The sequence below is a fragment of the Meleagris gallopavo genome, chromosome 2 (assembly GCF_000146605.3).
Source record: "Meleagris gallopavo isolate NT-WF06-2002-E0010 breed Aviagen turkey brand Nicholas breeding stock chromosome 2, Turkey_5.1, whole genome shotgun sequence".
NCBI lineage: Eukaryota > Metazoa > Chordata > Aves > Galliformes > Phasianidae > Meleagris > Meleagris gallopavo.
Genome location: NC_015012.2, coordinates 90,500,101 through 90,523,117, shown reverse-complemented (window position 1 = coordinate 90,523,117; position 23,017 = coordinate 90,500,101). Strand labels below are relative to the sequence as shown.

Here is a 23,017-nt window from a genome sequence, read left to right as displayed (position 1 = left end):
TTTTTTAAGTATTTCCAAGTAAAGATAAGTAAGCATTGCTGTCACTGGCAGTAGCACAGACATAGCAAAAAATGCATAAAATGCATATGTTTCTGGGCTGGATTTCTCTCTGCTATCTTAGACCTGTATAGCACAGATGCCTGCCTCTAAACTAGCTGCTCTAAACAGCCACCGCAATATAGCTATTTTACATATTGATGTTGTGAACGAAAAGAAGTGATGATGGATAATACAGTGAGATGATGCAGCAAGCTCAGATGTAGACATCAACAGTGTAAATGCAGTCACATGGATTGCTCTCCATTGATTATAACAGGAGGAGTTCAAAGTAAACTTGATATGAAGAATAAACCTGGCGGCATATTACCTGAAGAAATTATACAAGGTTATCTTGTTCAACCTTGCAAATGGAAGACTGGGAGGCATTTGATTCCTTCCTATAAATGCAAAGGGAACAAACACCAGAGAAAGTGCAATGCTGCTTAGGCCAAAGGCTAATACAGCACCAACAAACAATACAGCCATGAGGAGATTTAGTGTAGAAAGAAGGCGGCTTCTGATGAAGCATGGGTTTCTGAAACTTTACAAAAAAGAAAGCAGATAAAATAGTTTTAACACGTAATTTGGCTTTTCTTCTGTACCCCAAGACTTTATGGTATAACATAGAAAGCTCATGTACTGTAACAAAGCAGGTGCATAAATCTGTAGTAGATACCTGATTCATTACTAGCTGTGTTAAATCACAGACACTGGGGACCATACGACAAAAGCAGATTCTTTGGAACACTGCTACTCCTATTGCAGTGCCTAGCAGTAAAGAGCTGCCAGGTTTATGGCAGTGTAAAAGCATTCAGAAAAATTACTCTTAGATTCATAATAATACAAGACATAGTAACAAAATGACTCATCCTCATTCTTCTTTATATTACACTGAACTTCTACAGCACAGTGTTCAATTCAAAAGTCCAGGTAGGGTTACATGCACACTGTAGTTAGCTGCCTTCCTACAAAGTTTTCCTCAGGGCACAAGAGCTCTCCATCCCCAGGTGTAGGAAGTCAGGAAAGGAAGGCAAGAGACTCGTATGGCTGAACTGGGACCCGCTGGTCAAACTGGAGAGTAAGAAGAAAATGCACAGGCAGTGGAAAACAGGGACTGGTAACCTGGGAGGAGTATGGGGATGCTGCTAGGCTGTGTAAAGGTGGAGTCAGGAAGGTCAAGGCCCAACTGGAAGTGAAGTTGGCAAGAGGTGCAAAGAAAGACTTCTACGGGTATGACAACCAGGAAAGGAAAGTCGAGAGTGTACCCTCCCTAGTGAGCAACAGCCAGACTAGTAACAGCGAGCAAGGAAAAGGCTGATGCATTAAACATATTCTTTTGCCTCAGCTTTCACTAGTGACTGCTGTACACACAGCCCTGGAGTGGATGGTTTGGAAGTTGGGAGTGAGGAAGTAATGCGCCTAACCACTGTAAGCAAATATCAGGTTTGCAACTGCCTGAGGAACCTGAACATCCGTAAGTCTATGGATTACAATGAGATGCATCCCAGAGTCCTGAAGGAATTGGCTGATGTAGTCACCAAGCCACTCTTGATGATATTAGAAAAGTCACTGTGGTGAAGTGAAGACTCTGATGACTGAACAAAAGGCAATATAGCACCTATTTTTAAGAAGGATGTAAGAGATGACCCAGGGTACTACCAAACTTTCAGCCTCAGCCTCACCTTCCTGCCAGGGAAGATCCTCCTGGAAGTTGTGCATACGGAAGAGAGGGAGGTATACATGGCAGATCCTATCTGACCAACCTTGCTGCTTTTTATGATGGTTTAACTGCATCAGTGGACAAGGGAAGAACCACTGATGTCATCTATCTGGACTTCAGTGGCCTTTGACACAGTCTCCCATAACATCCTTCTCTCCAAATTGGAAAGATATGGATTTGATGAGTGGACTGTTCGATAGATGAGGAACTGGTTGCAAGATCATACCCAGAGAGTGGTGACTCAATGTCTAAATGGAGATCAGTGATGAGTGGTGTCCCTCAGGGGTCAGCACTGGGACCAATTCGCTTTAACATCTTCATCAATAACACTGACAGTGGGATTGAGTGTGAGTTTGTGGATGATAGAAAGCTGTGTGGTTCAGTAGACATGAGGGACGGGATGTCATCCAGAAGGACCATAGACAGACTTGAGCAGTGGGCTCAGGTGAACCTCACGAGGATCAACAAAGCCCAAGGTCTTGCACCTGTGTTGTAGCCACCCCCACTATCAGTACAAGGTGGGGATGTAAGGACGGAGCACAGCCCTGCTGAAAAGAATCTGCAGGTACTGGCAGATGGCAAGCTGGACATGAGCCAGCAGTGTGCCCTTGCAGCCCAGAAAACCAACTGTTTCCTGGGCTGCACCAAAGGAAGCGTGGCCAGCAGGTTGAGGGAGGTGATCCTATCCCTCTACTCTGTGCTGGTGAGACCTCACCTGGAGTGCTGTGCCTAGATGTGAAGTCCTCAGTACGGGAGATACATGGATCTGTTGGAGTGTGTCCAGAGGAGGGCTGCAAAAATGATCCTAGGGATGGAACACCTCTCCTATGAAGACAGGCTGAGAGCTGGGGCAGTTCAGCCTGGAGAAGAGAAGGCTCTGGGAAGATCTGATAGTGGCGTTTCAATATCTAAAGAGGGACTGTAAGAAAGAAGGGGACAGACTCTTTAGCAAGATCTGTTGTGATAGAACAAGAGGAAATGGTTTCAAAGTACAAGAGAGGAGATTTAGATTGGATAAAAGGAAAAGAGAAGGCTGTGGGGAGACCTCACAGTGGCCTTCCAATGCTTGATTTATCTACATCAATTATTTTGGGAAGGTTCTTATCTGGCAAGCAATGAATAGAATTCCAGTGGAGGTCCTGGAGGTCCCAGTTAACCCACGAATAAGAGATGTAATGCACTGTCTTGCAACAGTCCCACTATTCAGAGCATGTGCAAATACTTCAGGAAGGTAGTGCAATGGAAGCACGTACAGTGCCATGCTGACAGTTGTGAAGGTGGGTATATTCATCCACTGTAATGCCATTCTTCAACTCCCATCTCACTGCTGATCTGGCTAGAGAAACTTAGGCAGCACTCACAAGACAATTAATTACTCAAGAGCATATCTAGAAACAAGGCATTAGACTCTTTCCTGTGAAGAGCCTGAAACGTCCACTTAGAAAAGATGGTGCAAAGCTTGTTAAGGAATAAGGCACGATCCCTCACTCTGCTCTCCTTCACAAAGTTCACTAGATCCATCTACCTCAAGACACCCATCACATATTGGCTCGTGTGCCAGGCTGAACAGGTGCTTCTGGCTAGCCAGTGCTCAGTGGGTGTTTGTCACTGTGAGAAACAATATGAGAAAATTTATTACAATCTGTGGTAAGAACTCTTCACACTGTGTCCTTTGTTCCCTCTGTGGCTGATGTGACAGAAAGCTTGACTGTCAGATTCCATGGTCTCGCAGACTTCCCTCACTCCATCTGCAGAGGATCTCAGATTAGGAGTGGCTCCATCACATGGAGATCCAGATCTCTTATGCAGCTTGATACGCAGCAAACAGCTATACTGACATGCTGGGTTGTTACTTATCCAACACATGTATACACACAGCCTAGAGCTTTTGGAATTTGAACCATTTGTAAGAAACTGAACAGTTCATTCCTACCAGTTCTATACTGCTGCTAAGAACTTTTCTCATCAGTAAATCTGTGCATATGGGCAGATGCACGTGCAGCTACCGAGCAGGGCTCTTTTCCCTCCTCCTCTACATCCCACACTGACATCCTATTACACATATGTCAAGTTTTCAAAGTGAATCACACAAATGAGAAATCTTAAGAAATAGCCTTCTGGCATATAATTCCAGAAGTATTTAGGTGTAATAGTTGAGGTTTAGAAGCCCATGAGATCTGCTTTGATGCCTGCAAATGGAGGCTTGTGAACTATCATATTTTACGTGTGAGAAAGATCCTAATATACAATAAGCCCTGTACTTAGTCCATACCCTGCCATCTGTAACTTGCTTTTTTGTATCTAGGGTCACTTCTAATTTATCTCAGAGCAGCACTGCAATATGAAAAAATCTACAGTAAGGATGTTTGGGGTACTAGGATTCCTGAACGGAAAAGGTTTTGTTTTAAGATAATATGGATACATTCAAGTAATGACCATAATTTTAGTTCTGCTTCTAAAGCACTGATTTACAACAGAAGAACACAACTTCAGTCAACCATTACACTGGTACATCTCTGTTCTTTTCAAACACTATTTTCAAATACTCAAAATGTGTGGGTTGTTGTATTCCATATGGTTTTACAAATCCTAAAAAGACAGTTTGTAAGTTTTTTGCTGTTGTTTTTTTTGTTTTTCTTCAAACTCAAACTTCAAAGCACCTGACTTACCTGCTAAAACCTGAAGAATATCCTTGTGAGAGGCATGTGCTATCATAGTATCAGTGAATCTTGAGCTATTCTAAAATGCAGAACTTTATAAAAAATTTCCATTACTGTGTAAAGAAATACATCAGAACGTCAAGAAGTTCTAAATCATACTGCCCATCCCACTAGTTTTATGATTTTCTTGCCCTCTTTTTCAAATGTTTTAATAAAAAATATTAAAAATTATTATTTACTGCAATTCAGTAAGATAAAAATTACTGTAGCCTTCCAAGAATGATAGAAAATGCTTCAAAGTTATAGGTTAAATTACATTTAACCTATAGTGGATTTAGTGAAAACTTTCTGAGTTAATTTATGTTCTCATGCAGTTTCTGATGCATTCCCTTGTTTTGTTTCCTTGTAATTGCCCTCACATTGCCAACTACGTACAGTTTCCATCCATGATATCTGTATTCCTATTTAAATGCTCTAATCCCTTAATAAGACTTCTATTATTTCTGGAATGGCATTGTGCCAGCACAGTTGTGGCTACTTAGCAGGATCAGTAATCTATTTTTAGGCATAATCCTGAGTAAAGGTACATTTCTCGTGTTGTGAACTCTCTAGATGAACACTGGAAGATTCTTTCATCAGCATCAGTAGAGTGTAAAACAATCTATGCAGGAGGTAAAGCATGAAAAATTCATTAATCAAAGGAGTAGCATTTCTATAATGTTTATTTTTTCATTATGCAGTTTTTATTCTCATTGAGTGTTGTGGCTGTCTGTCTGTGAAGCCAAACAGAAATGATTGAAACAGAAGTTAAATTACCTAGAGGTGGGAAGCAAAACAAGAGGGGAACAGTAGTGAACGCTTGCATTTAAACATGACACAATGGACTTAGGACTGATTGCTCTCTTCAGAGATTTTATCTCCCATGACACAATGCTAAGGATCACTAGGACCAGACAGTATTCACCCAACAGCTCTAAACTAACTGAGGGATGAAATAACACAACTGCTAGCTGCGGTGTGTAACCTCTGGGAACTGTGTCAGTATCAGAGGCCTGCATGGTGGTAAAATGGATCATTTTAACATAGGGATCCAGAGGTGATCCAAGGAACTACAGGCACAGCACTGCCAACGGGTCCAGAGAAGGGTTTTTCCCTTTGGGGTCCTATATGGAATCAGAGTTGGACATGATGATCTTTGTGGGTACTTTCCAACTCATGATTCCATGGTTCTATAAGACCACCACACCTGATGTCTTTGTTCACTGCAAGAAAAAGAATGACCAGACACACGAGAAAATATATTGTGCAACAGTCCATAAAACTTCTGCAAAGGAAAAATCATTTCACAAGCCCACTGCCTTTATAACAAGTGGTTAAGCTGTGTACTAAGCTGGATTTTTTTGAATTGAAAACAAAACAAAACAAAACAACTTGTAAAAGGAGATCACATGGGCTAAGAAGATCCTCCTTTGTATGAATAAGCAACTAAAAGGCACAAAAACAAAAGCAGAGATGCAAGAGTCCCACTGGAAGGAAATCACCAATGCAATCTTATGGGATTTCGTGCCAAGATTTGTGCTGCTCAGCAAAGTCCTGAATGACCTTAAAATGTGATGAATAATGGGAGAACAAAGACTGCTGATTCCACTATGTTTATTACAGTGACTACAACTGAAAGCTGACTATGCAGAGCTGCAGAAGCACAGCTTGATCATGAACAACTTGTGACAAAATGGCAGACAAAATTCTACGTGAGGCACAACAAAGCTGTACACACAGCTATGTAGGCTAATTAAGAACATTAGGAAATCAAATAGCATTTCTATGAAATTGCCAGCTCAGTAAGGGGTCAAGAAAGCAACCAAATCATTTTACTGCAGGGGAAATAAAAAACAGTTCAAACGTGTGTGGTGAATCTGTGTTTTTAATAACATGCACCAACCACTAAATCAGGCTGCCCAGGACTCTATCCAACACCTCCAGAACTTCCCTGGGCAATGTGAGCCAATGCCCCACCATCCTCTAAGAGCTGCTGTGAGATATCCCCTCTTCTAGTTTAAAGACATTCCTCATTGTCCTATCACTATAAGACAATGTAAAAAGTCAGTCTCTTTTCTGCTTATAAGCTCTCCTCAGGTACTGGAAAGCCACAATAAGATCTTCCCAGAGTTTTCCCTTCTCCAAGCTATACAAGACCAGTTCCCTCAACTTTTCTTCAGAGGAGAAGTGCTCCAGCCCTCTGATCATCGTTGTGGTCCTCCAACAGCTCCGCATATTTCTTGTATGACATCCTTCAATTCTTCCCAAGGCACCCATCCCGTGCTTCCACTGCCTATACTTTTCCTTCTTTTTCCTCAATTTAACCAGCAGGTCCTTGCTCAGCCATGCCAGTTTCCTGCCTCCTCTCCTTGATTTCTTATGCTGGGGAATGGAAGAGTTTTTATGTACTCAGAAAGGTGTCCTTAAAGATCTGCCAGCTCTGTTCCATTCTGATGTCCCCAAGGACAATTTCCCTGGGGGAGATCATCCAGAATTCCTTATACAACTGGAAGCTCACTCTCCTGAACTTCAGGGTCCTGACTCCACTTTTTGCCACGCCCATCTTCTTCATGATCATGAACTCAATCAGAGCGTGGTAAATTCAGGCTGCCCCCATCTTAACCACTTTAACAATCTCCTCCACACTGATGAGCAGCAGGTCCAGTAACACTTCACCTCTGCTTGGTCTGTCCAGTACCAGGACCAGGAAATTATCCTCAACTTTTATACAAAAGTCCTTTGCTACAAGAGACTGCTTTTTACACTGGCCTACAGAAAGTGTTCAATTTACGCTGTTTTTCAGAATCCTCTTGTGCTTGATCTCCTACAGTTTGAAGCATGGATCTTGGATCTTAGTGTCCTATGTTTTTGTGAGCTTTAAAAGCTCAGTGGAAGCTTACTTACTCACAGTGTAATACTTGGAAAAAAAAAAAAGTAATCACAATAAAAAAGCAAAGCAAACAAGAGAGGATGCTGTAATTTCAGATAGACAGCTGTAAAATTGCTTAGTAAAGATAGTTAGAATTTTTTGTTTGTATTTCTTTCCAATTGCAATACAGAGTTGAATGGCTTTGGAATGATACAGCCATCTGTCTTGTGGGTGCCTGGAGGAAGCTTCTATACCAAAGCAACACTGACAGTTATACAGTAATATCCTGCTGCACAATGCTATTGAACTGAGAGTTGGAATGCAGTTATTTCCACCGTGTGAGGGCTCTGCACAGAACAGAATGCTCAGCTGCAATGACTCTTGCTCACTCACAAGTACACACTGCCAGACTGGGAATGAAAGTTAATACTCCTGCAGGGCATAATGGATGGCAGTGCAAACACACGATTCCATGCACTGAGAAAATATCCAGGTCCACAGATTCAGATTTAATACTAGAGAAGAGAAGGAACAGAAACTGTGTGTAAAATGCCTTTATTGGGTAGGTTTTCAGATGACTTATCCTGCATACTCACAAAGCATAACAACAACAAATTGAGAGACTCAGAAAAAAAGAAGTTAACAAGGATTTCTTGGCTTCAAACAGAAAAATTCCTGTTCAAAAGCCTGCAGTACAAAGCATCAATAATTTGTGAATAACTAAATCCTATGAGTGGATCAGCCCTGGACAACTGGCTCTGCATTAAGGTTGATGAAGGACCCTGAGTTGTTATTCAAAAGACTATCCTCTTAGAGATACTTGCTCAATGCCATCTCAACTTTGTGACTTTCACCTTCCAAGTTTCTCACCACTCTCATCTGAAAGTACAAGTCTTAAGTAGTTCACAAGAACGATGCTAAATAGAACAAAACAGATTTGAGAATCATTACCTGCAGGGGAAATACCAGACTCACACATGCACAGCTCCATTTCTGCTTCTGTCCCATTCACCTCACCTTGATAAGTCATTGTTTCCAGCTGTTTCCCAGGACCTGGCCATGCTCAGGTTTCCATCATACATTACATGCCAAGTAGTTTGAGACTGCTTTTCACTCTGCAGAGCAGGGCTGAGCTACCTTACACATCCAGTAGAGGAGAAGCCTTGCAAATTATTGAGAAAGTGGACCGGACACCTAGAAACACAATAGTCAGCTTAGCATTTGTGTCCCAGGTGCACTGACAGGGACACTTGAAATATTGCTGGCTTGGCATTTAACTCTGATGGGTTTTTGCATATGCGTGAGGGAACTGGATTGAAAGAATGGATGTTTCCAGGAGTTAAAGGACCTTTTGGAATCCTAAAATCTAACTCTGTTAGCACAGTCAGAATTTTGGAACAGAAGGCTGCACGCTACCTGCTTGTATGTGAGAGGTTTCTACAGGTCAGATTCTGGTTGGGGCAATTAGATTTTGCTCAAATAAAGCTGTAGAAGTGCATTCAGCAGCTTGATTCACATAATCAAAAGAAACCAGTGTATTGCTCCGAATGTCTCTTTTCTTTGCGTCTCGTTGTTGTTTTTCTTTTTTTCCTGTTTCTGTTACAAAACATTTCAGTTCTCTCTTCTGCGTTCTAACTGCAGGCACCTGCAGCTGGTGTAGGAGTGGTACTTCTAGTTACAAGTTGTTTTAAAATCCTTTTCCTTTCACGCTTAGTTCCTACGCTAATTGGATGTACTGTGACTTTGCTGGTTGCTGCGCTGTTATCCTGTTATTCCTCCTTTGTGTTTGTATCGTGCAGCTTTGGGGCCAGGCTGTCATACAGCCTTGACTAAAAGGGGCTGTGAGAGTGATGAACCACTGCACTCAAGTGGGAATCCCATAGGCAGCTTGGTCTCCTACAAAGATCCTCCTGAGAATCTGCTCCTGCTTACTTCTGTACTGTGACAGCTCTGGGCAGAGTAAATGGGGCTTCTCTATAACATTTCTAGCTCCAGCAGAAAATGTTAGCACAGCTTGCTTTTTGGTTCTTCATACCACCTGTCTCTCTTCTGCAGCTTGGCACTCCATGAGCAGCAGAAGTTGGGAGACTAAGCTGAAGTTAGATGAAGGTCTCTGATGAATCCTCACACTTGTGTCCAACAGTGGATCAGGGTGCAGATGTTTAGGTAGTAGCTAATACTGAGAGAGTTAATAGGTCAATGCTATATCCCTGGAAATCTGCTTACAGAACTGCTTATGTAAAAACTGCATAAAATCTGCACACCTCACTAGAAAACTGTGAATGCAACGTCCTATGCAAATTTCTAAGTCTCAAAACTATATTTTTCATTAGTAGTTAATGTGCTTATTGCAAGGAACTTTCTTAAATAGCCAGCTGGACAAACTGCAACACAACTGATAATACACACACTAGATACCACCATGAGATTGTCTTGTTGAACACAGAGAATACTGGAAATGTGGTGACAGAACTCAAGCTATAGATCACATTTTGCAGGAAAAGAAACGACTATGAATTTTCCTTTGATGTTTTTTTAAAAAAGGAATCTTTCAGAATAAACATTCTTAACTAACAAAAATGATTCCCTGTAGAGCAACAAATTCAAAATAAATATGTAAGACAAAGTTGAAAGGGTATTTACTGTGACTGCTTTTCAGTTTTTCTGCTTCCCCTTAAACATACTTTAATAACAAACATTTTTATAGTTTTTGTTGTTGTTGTTGTTTTTTGTGTGTCTATTGTTTGGCTTCCTATCCTTATCTAAAACAAATAATGCTTGTTCTTGCAGAAAACTTTGTGCTATTTAGGTTCCTAGGAAGTTACCTAATCTCATGTGACTTTCTGATCAAGGGGAAAAAAGCATAAAAGACAATAAAGTGCAGATTAAATACATTAGAAATCATCTAGATGGTCTCAGCACTCAATTTTCAAAAATAAGATAGAAACAGGGAGTCATTATGTTGTTTCTCTTTGGACCCCATAAAGAGTAAGACTAGATTCAGTAGTATTCAGCATTTTTATTAATGAACTATAAGAAAATGTATAATCATCGCTGTTAAGATTTGCAGATGACACCAGGGTTAGCAGAGAGCAGTTATTAATGAAAGCAGTACAGGCATGTGAAACAATCCATAATTTACTGACCCAGACACAGTAAAAGAATATTAATGTTAATACTGTCAAACAAAAGCTCAGACACTGAAGAACAAGGACAGAAGCAGGGACTATATGCTGGAAAGCTATAAATGTCAAGATTAACTATAGGTAATTGTATTGCATATAGTTCAACATGGTGTCTCTATACAATTCCATAGCAAAAAGCGGATATAAACAATGGTGTGAGTATGAAAGTGCTGAGATATTAAATGAAGTTTGTGTGCAGTCTGTGCACTCTTGTTCTCCAAAGGTGTAAAAAAAAAACAGTTTGAAGACTGTAGAAAATGCCTTAAGGCAAATAATTTAGAGAGAATTCTTAGGATACCAAGTAGGAGGGTGCACTGCAGCTTGATTATGGTGTTCAGATGCTTTCACAGACAGAAAATATTGGCTAGTGAGGGACTTCTTTAATCCAGTGAAGGAAAGCATACCAAGAACTAATGGTTTAAAGTTAAATCTAGTCAATCTGAAAAAAAAAAAATAATGCAAGTTTCTAACAGTGAGAGACTGAGTTCTGAAATAAATGACTGGAGAAGGGGCTAAGTCCTCATGTCTTTAAATCAAGCTTGTTTGTCTTGGAAGAAGACCTCAGAAAAAAACACCAAACCAACAAATTGTGCTTTTGTCAGTTTCAAGTTACTGGTCTTCACCCTGAAGTACAAGGAAAATTTATGACCTGATGTTTAGATGGAGTTATAGAGGATAATCTTTTGTCCTTTCCAGCCTTAACCTCCATGAATCTATCAATTTACTGAGTACAGAGAAAAAAAAAACTTCAGTGACTTTTACCATCTGTAGAACAATGTGATTCACAGCAGATTGCAAATCACCCAGTAATAAGTATATGTCAGAAACTATCAAGATGAATATATCCTTGCATTGCCTTCTAATTTAAAAGTTCAGAGTTATTTAATATTTTACAGATTAATTTTATACTGGGTAATTGAATTAACGTGAAAGGGTTAAGCAGACAGGCTAATGAAACACTGTGCCATGTACTTAGCTTAATGCGGTTGGAAAAATCAATGCACTTTGGTCTGTCAGTTAGCAATCAGAGATTTAATTGAATAACATGTCAAGTATTTTAACTGTTTATCAATGTAAATAGAATCCAGCACTATAGTAATGGTAATAGGCAAAGATGCTTTCCTTGAATTTAAATCAGATTTGAACATGACCTTCATTTTAAGCCCCTAACATGCCAGATTCAGATCAAACTAGCTATCATTACATCTACAGAGCTTGGTGACTACTTCTGAGAATCAACTCTATATTCACCACTGGTTCACTCCCTAAAACATAGGCAATGGGTAATCAGTTTGCTATAATTAGCAACTGTTATTTTGTTGGGCTTTTATGTTCACTTCCACTTTACTGTTGTTACTGGGAGGAGAACTAAATTACACACCAATCTTTTACTGAGCCTACATAGTAAGTGGTGAAGGCCACCTTATGCATGAATACATAAAGGGAAAAAGGGAATGAGGAAAAGCAGAAGCCTCTCCTCAGCACATTCCAAGTACAGATGTATGTTGCTCCTTACTCTTCTCCCTTTTACTATTCCTGGGCACGGGTTTCCCTGTAGAAGCAGCAAAAAAGGGAGATAAGGCTCTGCCCAAGTTGAAGGAGCTTGTCACTACCAGAGCAGCACTTTGAATGATGATGTTTTGATAATGCAATGTGTACCTTCCTGTTTTTTTTCTCAGCTGCAACAATGCATTTGTTTTCAATAAGATCCAGATCCATAGGCAATGCAGATGTTTCCATCTGACCTACCTGTTTATGTTCTCAGTCAATCTGAAGACATAAATTAATTATCTTTGTACCACTGTCATCATCCTAAAACAGATATCTAGAAACAATCAGATATACAGGGCTGTACAGGGATCTATTTCATCTGAGCAATTATAAAGGTTCTCAGATGGTAATATTGACACTGCTGACATCAGAACTTAGGAGAAATGAATCCTGCCTCCAAACTTTCCTTAGTAAGTTACAGATGGATACTGCCCTAAAGGTAGAGGGTACTTTGTACCACTTTTAGTAGACAGACCATGTGTACAATAGAGGATTATTATATCTTTTTTAACCTTGCTTACAAAATCTTCTAGCACTTTCTTGATAACACTTTATCCTATGACATTACCCTAACACACTGCCACCTCAGATGTAACAGAGATTCATTGTGCTGGGTGCTTTACAAACTCACAATCATAGAATCATATCACAGAATCACAGAATGGCCTGGGTTGAAAAGGACCACAATGACCATCTAGTTCCAACCCCCCTGCTATGTGCAGGGCCACCAACCACCAGACCAGGCTGCCCAGAGCCACATCCAGCCTGGCCTTGAATGCCTGCAGGGATGGGGCATCCACAACCTCCTTGGGCAACGTGTTCCAGTGCGTCACCACCCTCTGGGTGAAAAACTTCCTCCTAATATCTAACCTAAACCTCCCCTATCTAAGTTGAAAACCATTCCCCCTTGTCCTATCACTATCCACCCTCATAAACAGCCGTCCCCCTCCTGTATAAATGCTCCCTTCAAGTACTGGAAGGCCACAATGAGGTCTCCCCAGATCCTTCTCTTCTCCAAGCTAAACAGGCCCAGTTCCCTCAACCTTTCTTCATAGGAGAGGTGCTCCAGCCCTCTGATCATAGTGGCCCTCCTCTGGACCTGTTCCAAGAGCTCTGTGTCCTTGTGCTGGGAGCCCCAGGTCTGGATGCAGTACTCCAGATGGGGCCTGAATCCCTGCATCAAATTGTTGTTTTTTTAAGAAAAGAGAAAACAGATGAGAATATAGGCAGATTGATGTGAGAGTACAGAGACACATTAGTCAGCACAGCAGGCAGTTATCTTAGCACACTACTGACCTATCTGTTGCTGAGCTTTTGGGCAGCATTATGGCAAAGGAGAAGGAAGGGAAGAAGATAGAAAAATTACTCCGTAGAAATCGGTGGAGGGCACTGTGGGAAAAAGCACAAACATGTTGATCTGAAAATGTAGCAAATGGGTGACGAAAGCTAGTACCAGAGGCTGAGAGGATGGAGGTACCATCTGTGCACTGAGGACTGAGAAGACTGGCAAGATCTTGAAAAAGAAAGGCAGTCTTTAGTTAAGGCAACCTAAAGCAGCCTACAGTTGATGCAACAGAAAAAGAATTGAACCCAGATTCATTCCTTCTCTATTTATGTATGGTTCTCTTCAATCTTAGAGAACACTTTTTATTTTTCATTATATATCCTAAATTGAGATATAATAATGGAAAAGAAAACTACAGCTTGTTTATCTATTTTAAAAATACACACGGTTCATTAAAATGAACACAGACTATTAATTCCACAAACTTAAGCACTAAACTTGGAGAATGTCCTTATTAAAGCTCTATGTTTGGCCTTGACTGACTGTGACTGTGTGACAATTTATATTGTTTTCAAATAATACATATAATATAAAGCTTTTCCTATGATCTTTAAATGTAGGAAATACACATAATACTTTTCAATCTCTGTTTTTTCTTGATATTTATGTAGTATGTTTTTCTCCCATGGCTTAGTTCATTATATTTGGCAGTTTAAAAAGATAAATCTTCTTCATCTAAGGAAAACATGTTTTAAAAATTGTGAAATATCCAGACATTATAATTACCCTATTAAAAAATTACATAGATACATAGATCAAGTAGTTAACAGTAAAGATAAATGAGCTACACAAACACATGCAATGCAGCCTCCTTAGGTGCAATCTAGAGCTGATGCAATCAACCACAAAATCTACTTAACAAGAAGCTGAGGGGCTTAAATATCAGCATTTTTTTTTTTCCAGTTTCAGTTTGCTGCTTTTTCATACTACTTTTTGTTGTTATACTTCATGCATAGAATGCTGTACAAATGTAACACACACCACTCTACTTCTGTAGACTGCACTTATGATATACCAGATATTTCATGATATACCAAAGTGAAATATGTTTTCTTTGGCCAAAGACAGCTTAACAATTCTCTGCGTTCACGCAGTCTCTCACAATTTTTTTCCATCCTTGTCTTTTTTGAAAGCCTTTCTTTTCGACATGTCATTTTAGAGTTTCAGCTCACAGAGCAGAACCCCCCTGCACTGGTGCAGAGGAGAAAAGCCAGCTGCCATAGAAGACACGTGAGGGAATTTATAACCCGACAGTTTTGTCAAGTATTATAAAAATACTGCACCATTTACGAAGCAGTAACAATCTACAGCATTAGAGACTGCTCCCCATATTACATATCCACAGAATAAAAGAATTAAGGATATATAGGCAATTTTGAGAATAGAACAGGTACTTATATACAGCAGTAATGGCTTCAGTCTCATATCCTTGCAGACAAGCACAGCACTGCTGCAGAGGCTCAAAACTACTTCAGCCTCTCTCGTCTCCCTTGTACGTGGAGCCTAGGGATGGGGCCAGCACCTACTTAGAGCTCATCTTCTCTTCCATCATGCTGCTGATCCTCCCTTGCTAAGTAATATTTAATTAGGTGAACAAGAAATTTAACTGTTGAATCCACATGCAGACTGCTTTCTAGTTGATCCCTAAACTTTTCATCCTCTTGGAGTCTATATTAATTCTTAAAACAGTACATAAAAGTTCTGTCTTCCCAGAATTTTGAAATATGCTTATAATACTGTATGTACAGTTCAGTCAGAAATTCTCTGATGCAAAGTTTGCTATAAAAATGCCTTGAAAATCCTACCATATTGCACATTCAATAGACTGAACAACATTCAAGAGGTAAAACTTAAGTCTGTCTCCTGTGTCATTGATAGGTTTAGCATGAAACCCAAAGTAATAAATGCTTCATCGGTATGCTGAAGGAGCCATGAAATGTAAAACACACAGTGCTCACTGATGAATATTCATTTAATTTTTTCAGTTTTCGTATTCCAGATGAATAGGTAATAACCCTGTTCAATTAAGCAATAAAAAGTATAGGGAGAATCAATATCACATCTAGAGAAGAAACAAAGAAAAGTGACCAGGCATTAAAACTGTGGTGTGTGAAAAATCTTTGACTGCAAATAGGTGGTAAACATGGAACCAAAATTCCTCTGCAATTTTTAGCATATTGCCTAACTGGTATTATTATAGGATAAGTAATGTTTCTTTCACTTTTAAACTATATCTTTCTGCTGGATACTTTCACAAACTGCTCCAAAGTCCTTCTGCATCTTATGGTTTATCATGACATTGTTTGGTGTGCTTGTTTCAGAAACAAGTACACTCTTGTGTGATCATGTTTATCTACAGTGACAATCTACAATCTATCTTCTTGAATTTGGTCCAATTTTCCAAACCTTCACGCATCTCAGATTTTACTTTAACCTCCACTCTTTCTAATCTCTTTTAGTGTAATAGTGATAGGTTTGATACATATAAGATTCAGCTCATATTTCAGGTCATTTACAAAGACATCAGATATCACTGCCTCTAACTTGCTATGCTCTGAAACATTTCCCACACTTGCTTTATTAGGACCAGTTGATGTCTGCACAAAATATAAGGCTCTTAAAGCAGCTGAAGTAAAAAGAAAAAAGAGAGACCGAAAACAATCTTTTCCTCATTATTGCCTGATTCAAGGAAAGGACATTTCTGAGCTAAGAAATTTTATTCACATTCTGGGATTGGACTATTGACCGTACAAAACATTTCTGATTAGCAAAGATACCCAGGTCTGCTGCTCTGTATGCAGCTATTTAAAATTCAGCTTAATTCATAGAATTTTTTAATAGTATTAGAAATGGCCAAGCATAGAAACAGAAACAATAATGAAAAATTCCAAAATTGTGTTATATTAAGGATGGCATTCCACTATTAAACTCTTTCACTTCTTTAAAAGGTCCTAGTCATAATGGAGACCATAATAAAATTATGGTCTTAGCATAACAAAGTGGCCCAATCTGATGTAAGCTACTTTTGTAGGTTATGTAAGTAATAGGAAAGCAAAATAATACTTCAGCCCAGAAGCTGTGGTCAAGAGACCATTAGCCAAATTTAATTAATATATTTTTCCACCTAGAAGATCAAAATAATATGTGTTTCCTCATTATCAAGAATCTTCCAGTCCATGACTAACCATTAACCCCTAGCACTGTGTGTCATTAATACTAGAAAGGCCATAAATACATAGGAAGCAAACGAAGCACAGCCCCATCTAAAATCAGTATGTGCAGGGGCTTGTGTGCACTGACAAGTTCTTCCAGTATTCTCCATTGTAAGCAAGAACCAAGGAAGTCTCTTCAATCTCTCTTCTAGCTGGCTTGGGCAGTAGCAGCCCTTTTCTTGACATACATGTGTTAAAATAATAAAACAACAGATCCATGACCATACATTAATATGTCGTTGCTAATGTTACATGGCCAATCTGTAAGGGTGTGTGGAATGTGAGAGTATTTGCTTCATTCGCATTATCAGATCAAGGACCTTTTCACTTCAAAGGGAATCACGAGTAACAGAGAAAGCAGTGAACAAAACCCACAGCAAGTAATAACTGAGATTATAACAAGGACTAAAGCTCCCTAGTCACTAATTGATGGTCCATTAAGAAACTATAGGCATAGCTTTGGATATCACCAATCTGGACTTCATAACTAATAAAAAGGAAGAAACAAGTTCAACAGAATTATGGATACTTGAAGGGGCCAGTGGGACTATGCATAATTTATTAAGAAATGTTTAGGAGAAAGGCTGAAAGACAGAAAAAGGGCAAACTGGGGAGGAACACAGGACACAGTAAGGAGGAAGAACAAAGGGGACCAGCCATGTGTAAGCAGCCACAAGTCCACTCACTTATCTAACTTAGACTCAGCCTGATCACCACAGTCAATCCCATTTTCTAATTAAATCCTTTTTTAACTATCTTTCTGTGTAAATCTCAATCTTGACACCCTGTGAGTGCTGCAAATTCTAGATACCCTCCACTGCAGAGAGTAGAGCAAGTGAGTTAAGAACCATCAGCAGGTGACAGACTTGGGGTGACATCAGTCTCCACGTCCGTGCTGACAGCAAGCCCACCAAACTAACACAATGGGCAACAGTTATTCTAAAACTGCAGTCAAAACTCTTGTATAATTCCAAAGAGTACCTACATGATGTAGATATAGAAATTTATCTACTTCCATAATTTATAAGTTTATTCATAAAAAATACAGTTCTCGGGTACATTTTTCCTTAAATTTATATATAAAAATACATTTCTGTTTTTCAAGTACTTCCAGAAAGAAACTATCAATTTATAAACATAAAAATTACTATATTTCTTGAACAAAATACTTGATACAAATTGAAACAGTTTTAGATAAGGCTCTTATCCCAAAATGAAATACATATACTCATCCAGATGGAGATTCAGGCCACATAGCTTATGTATAGTCTTGATCAATAACACAGATCATACCTAGCTGTACCCTGCTTTTGGAGTTTGTAAAAATAAAAAATAATTCATTTACCTGAAGATGTAGAATGTATATTGGCATTGCTCTTTCTGAATAATTGCTACTTGACTAAGTGCTTGTATATTAAATTTTAACCCTGCACATATGGACATAAGCAAGGCTTTATTTCCTGTTCCTTGTAGGAAGTATATCTGTAATCCAGTAGTGAAACAGAGTAATGATGAACTTGGTATGATCTGAAACAAAGAAAAAATCATTCTATCAGAGAAAAATCATTCTATGATTCTATGAAAAATATTTCTCCTGTAACATTTTTATGATATTTCTGAACATTAAAGAAAAAGAGTTGTGTGAACATCTATTTTCATTTCATATTATCATTTCTGTAAAAACCATACAGACACTTGAGATTGAAGGCTAATACATATGAATTCCTAGATCAACAGGAACATTTTCTTATAGGATGTCAGTTATTTGTATGAGATACAATTTTGGTTTATATATTTGAGTGTCTTTTTATTATGGTTCATTATTTCAGAAGAAATGAGATTTAAATGACATGATCATCTGGGTAAGGCTAAAAGAGTGCAATCGTTTCCATTTCTTTCTGCAGAGTAACTTCACAAAGTTTGAGCTGAAAATGAGAATTTTTGCATTAAATCACATAAAGACTACTGTATTAAAGCCCTAAAATTTCTGTCTTAATTCAAGGATTGTCTATTTAACTTTATTTCTTTTTTTATGATAGGGATTTCTATGTTGCTTATCACATAACATCACATTCAAGATTATTTTATAATGTTATGTTAATACAGCTTTCACATTTAATTTCCTTTTCTTTGAATGTGCATTCAAAAAAAGAAGTTAATTTAGTCATTTCAGGGCCTCTGTGTATCCAGCCTGCTTATTGTTGGCACACAGTAACTCCATTACTTCTGATGTGCAAAATGTACCTCTCACACAAAGGAGACATATATATAAAGGACAACTCTCCAAAAAAAGACAGTTAAAAGAAGTTTCTAGCTCATCTCTGAGTGATAATTTCCCAGGCAACGAGGGAAGAATATATTTGAAACTTGATACTAACCAGCAAAGGGAGAATGTTAATAGATAACAGAATAAACTTGATGAGTAAAACCTGAATAAGTTTGTAAATTAGGAGATAATCACATTTTTTTTTAAATTAGGTGATCACCTACACTTTAATAATTGATGTGAAATAAGAATTATGTAGCTCTCATTTCAACCAGTTTCTAACCAGCAAATGGAGCATCACTTCCATTTGCATCTCTTTGCTTTTGCACACTGTACTGTGAAGAACCTTGAAGACAACTGGCTGCCTTCTACAAAGGGCTACCAACTTACTGATTTAGACCTGCAAAGCTCCCATTGCTAGAAATGTGTGCCTATTTCAGTTCTAAACATTCTCTTCCCTACGTTCATAGAAGACCGAAGAGTATTTTTTTGTTAAAGGCTACAAAATAAATGGAAATACCAATAGGACTTTTTTTGTTTTAAACCTGAACAGTGACACTTCAGACAACCATTTTCAAACAAAACTTGTTGATCAGCCTCAATTTTAAATGATCACTGATGGACAAAGTAATTATTCAGATGCTACGCAGTCTCCCATTTATGAGATGATGACAACTGGACAGATCAACCAGTAACTCTTAATCACAGAGGTTCTTGCTCTTTTCTAGCAAGGAATAACCTTTCCTTCTAGGACATCAAATCCCAGTGAAGTTAAACAAAATCGGAAAAAAGGGCAAAGGAATCATACCAGCTTGTAAAAAAAAAGCAAGATTTCTAATATAGAGACATTCTTCTTAAAAAGTCATATTCTGCATTTCTATAACAAGTACTTGAATCCACTGAGACAACAAATCTTTATAATTGTGACTTTTATCATCTGCTCATCGGGAAAGAAATCTAAAATGTTAAAAACTGTGCAAAACTGCCTATTATTGTGTCAAAGATAGGGAAAATAAATGTATAATTAAATGTCTAATTCAAGGAAAAATTTCAGAGCATTATATTCTCATTCACTGAAATTCCTCAATTACTAACTGCTAAACTTGGCTGAGCCGAATTAATATTTAGCAGGTGTTTAATTATCCTTTAATAATTCATAACAATATCATAGAATTGTGGAATCACAGAATGGTTTGGGTTGGAAGGGACCTTTAAGGTCATCTAGTTCCAACCCCCTGCTACAGGCAGGGACACCTCCCACCAGACCACGTTGCTCAAAGCCCATCCAGCCTGGCCTTGAATGTTTCCAGGGTAGGAGCATTCACAGCCTCTCAGGGCAACCTGTTCCAGTGTCTCTCCACCCTCACAGTAAAGAATTTCTTCCTAATACCTAGTCTAAATCTACCCTCTTCCAGTATAAAGTCATGTCCCCTCATCCTGTCAATACTTGCCCTTATAAAAAGCCTCTACCCAGCTTTCCTGTAGGCCTTTCTGGTACCAGAAGGCTGCTATAAAGTCAGCCCGAGGCCTTCTCCAGGCTGACGAGACCCAAATCTCTCAGCCTGTCCCCTCAGGGGAGGTGCTCCAGCCTTCTGATCATCTTTGTGGCCCTCCTCTGGACCTGCTCCAACAACTCTACGTCCCTCTTGTGTTGGGGACCCCAAAACTGGATGCAGTACTCCAGGTGGGGTCTCATGAGAGCAGAGGGGCGGAATCACCTCCCTCGACCTGCTGGTCACGCTTCTCTTGATGCAACTCAGAATATAGTTGGCTTTCTGGGCTGCAAGTGTGCATCGCCACCTCATGTTGACTCTTTCATCAATCAACACCCCCAAATTCCTCTCCTCAGGGCTACTCTCCAGCCATTCTCAGCCTGTATTTGTGCTTGGGAGTTCCCTATGTATCTTTTTCTTACATTGCTGTACCTCATGGATATCAAATCAACTAAGTTGCAGTACTGTGAACCTGGCACAAGATCAGAATTGAGCCCAGAGTGACAGGAGTCACTGGCAGAAAAATCAACTGAAAAGTAAACAGTTCCAAGTTGTATCAATAAAAATAAAAATTAATTAAAAGAAAAAAAACCACATACTGAAAAAAAAACCAAAACACTTCAGCAAATTGTTTTCTGTTTTTTTTAAGTGACAAATACAGATATCTGAAAACTACAGCAATTCTATGGATTTGATTCTTATTTGCTTCATTTTCTCTTTTCAATTTGATATTTTTGTTATAGAAAAGGAAACAAGGGCAGCTTGCCTAGAGACTGCAAAACTAGCAGAATTCCTGCTATCTTCTGCAGAATTTGGGTAAGGCCCGTGAGGAATATCCTGATTGTGGTCACTTCAACAGTTCACTTGTATTTAATCAATAGAAGCTGATTTAGGTCATTTAATAAGGGGAGAATTACCATTACCACTATTCCTGCTGAGTCTTGCTTAGTTTGCAAATGTGTATTACATCTGACAAGATCATCTGACAAGAATTAAGATCATAAAATCTAGGCCCGTAATTAATTCTTGAACCAAATTCTTGAATGCAGGAAGGATTTTGTTCCATACATACCTGGACATTTTGTATCTATTAGCACCCTGAGGGCTGCCATAAGCCTTTTTTTATATCTTAATGAGTCTGTATTTAATGTAAAGAAAGTTCTTTAAGAACCTTAATCATCTTGCACTCTGCAACTACTGCAGAATATGGAAAGTTTCATAACCAAACAAGAAATATGGGGAATTGTTACATTTTCTGTGGGATTGATCTTTTCAAATCTTGCCTAAGCGTAGGTTTACTAGTATACAATTATTTACTGCTTTGTAACACAAAAATCTGTGACAAATCTGAATTTTAGTCCACACAAAAAAAGAACATCAGTGAACGATCATGAGTCAATAGTACATACCAGGAGGCATCACGGAATGTTCTTGGAATTGTTTCAAAGCATCCTTCAGTCTGTCAATATCCTGCAGCAATATAAGGGATTTCATCTGATGTAGAAGAGTTAGATCTGAAGAGGACATGTTGCGAGATTCAAGACACTGTAAAAGCCCGTGAGCAGCTGAATTTACAGTAGAATCTGTGCATTTTGATTTATCTGGAAAAACATTGGGAAAACAATAAGAGTATTCAACAAGCACAGAGAATTTTTGCAGATGGCATCTTCCTTTTTACTACAACTTACAACCAAATATCACGTACTAAACAGCTCTATTTTTAATTAATTATTTAAACAATTATAAAAGGGGAAACTGTAACAAGGAGAATAGAATTCATCATGACACAAAAGCAAGAGAAATTTAAATTTGGTATGAGAAAAGTATGATGTAGAGAGTAAACTGTTGCCAAAGTCTTTGGTTCTTACATACTTCACATAAAAATGCTTTTTTTTTTTTAAACCAGCAAACCAAGTTACGAGAGTAGGCTTTTCCTGACTCATCTTTCTGATTTAAGTACAAGGACTGTAACCCAATGTAACCATTTGAAAATGCTGCTAAACACAATGGTTTCCAATTTTATCTAAAAAAATTGATAATGTTAAAGTCACTCAACTGGATAAGGCAAAGAGCATAATGGAAGATCAATATTTATATTAAGACTCACTTAGTAAGAAAGTTAGTCACACTGACTTATGGATGAGATGTCTTACCTGCACACATTTTGTTAAACAGACAGAACTGCACGTTTTCTGTCAGTTCTGCAGAACTGACCAGTTTTCTGTTCTTGGACACATATTAATAACAAAATGGTTAACTGAGTTTGCAGTTTTACTCAGTCTGGAATTACACTACTGCACATGCAAATAGTGCAGGCTACATTTACTTAGCCATACAATAAAGTCATAAAATTCTGATTTCTGATGATGGAAGTACATTAGCTAGAAAGTAGGATGGTTTTCAAATACTAGACGTCGCATGAAGACTTGACACAGCAGAAATATTTTAACAGTAAGCAAAGAAAATTCTATGCATAAATCTTGAGAAAAAAATTAGCATGAAATCCCTCGTGTCATCCTAACAGGGCTTTTAAAGTAATTCAGTAGTCAAAAGATGAATTTTATGGGAGTAGGGTTGACAGCTTTAACTTAAGGTGGGTCATACAGGTAGGTAAGCTGTTTAATATTCTTCATGTAGT

The 23,017-nt window shown here is 38.6% G+C and overlaps 1 protein-coding gene across 6 annotated transcripts in view; it reads right to left on the bottom strand.

Moving 5' to 3' along the window:
* Positions 1-23,017, bottom strand: part of ERICH1 (glutamate rich 1) — a 73,586-nt gene that overhangs the window by 7,872 nt on the left and 42,697 nt on the right. The window contains exons 4-6 of one of the 6 annotated variants that reach the window (XR_004158990.1): positions 21,789-21,980; positions 17,966-18,147; positions 8,345-9,506 (exon numbers count right to left, since the gene is read on the bottom strand). Coding sequence is in view for 1 of the 6 variants with exons in the window: in XM_031552602.1 (XP_031408462.1) it covers positions 18,074-18,147; positions 21,789-21,980 (266 nt within the window). In the remaining 5 variants the exon portion in view is untranslated. The other 5 variants (XR_004158992.1, XR_004158993.1, XR_004158994.1 and 2 more) reach the window with 5 other exon arrangements.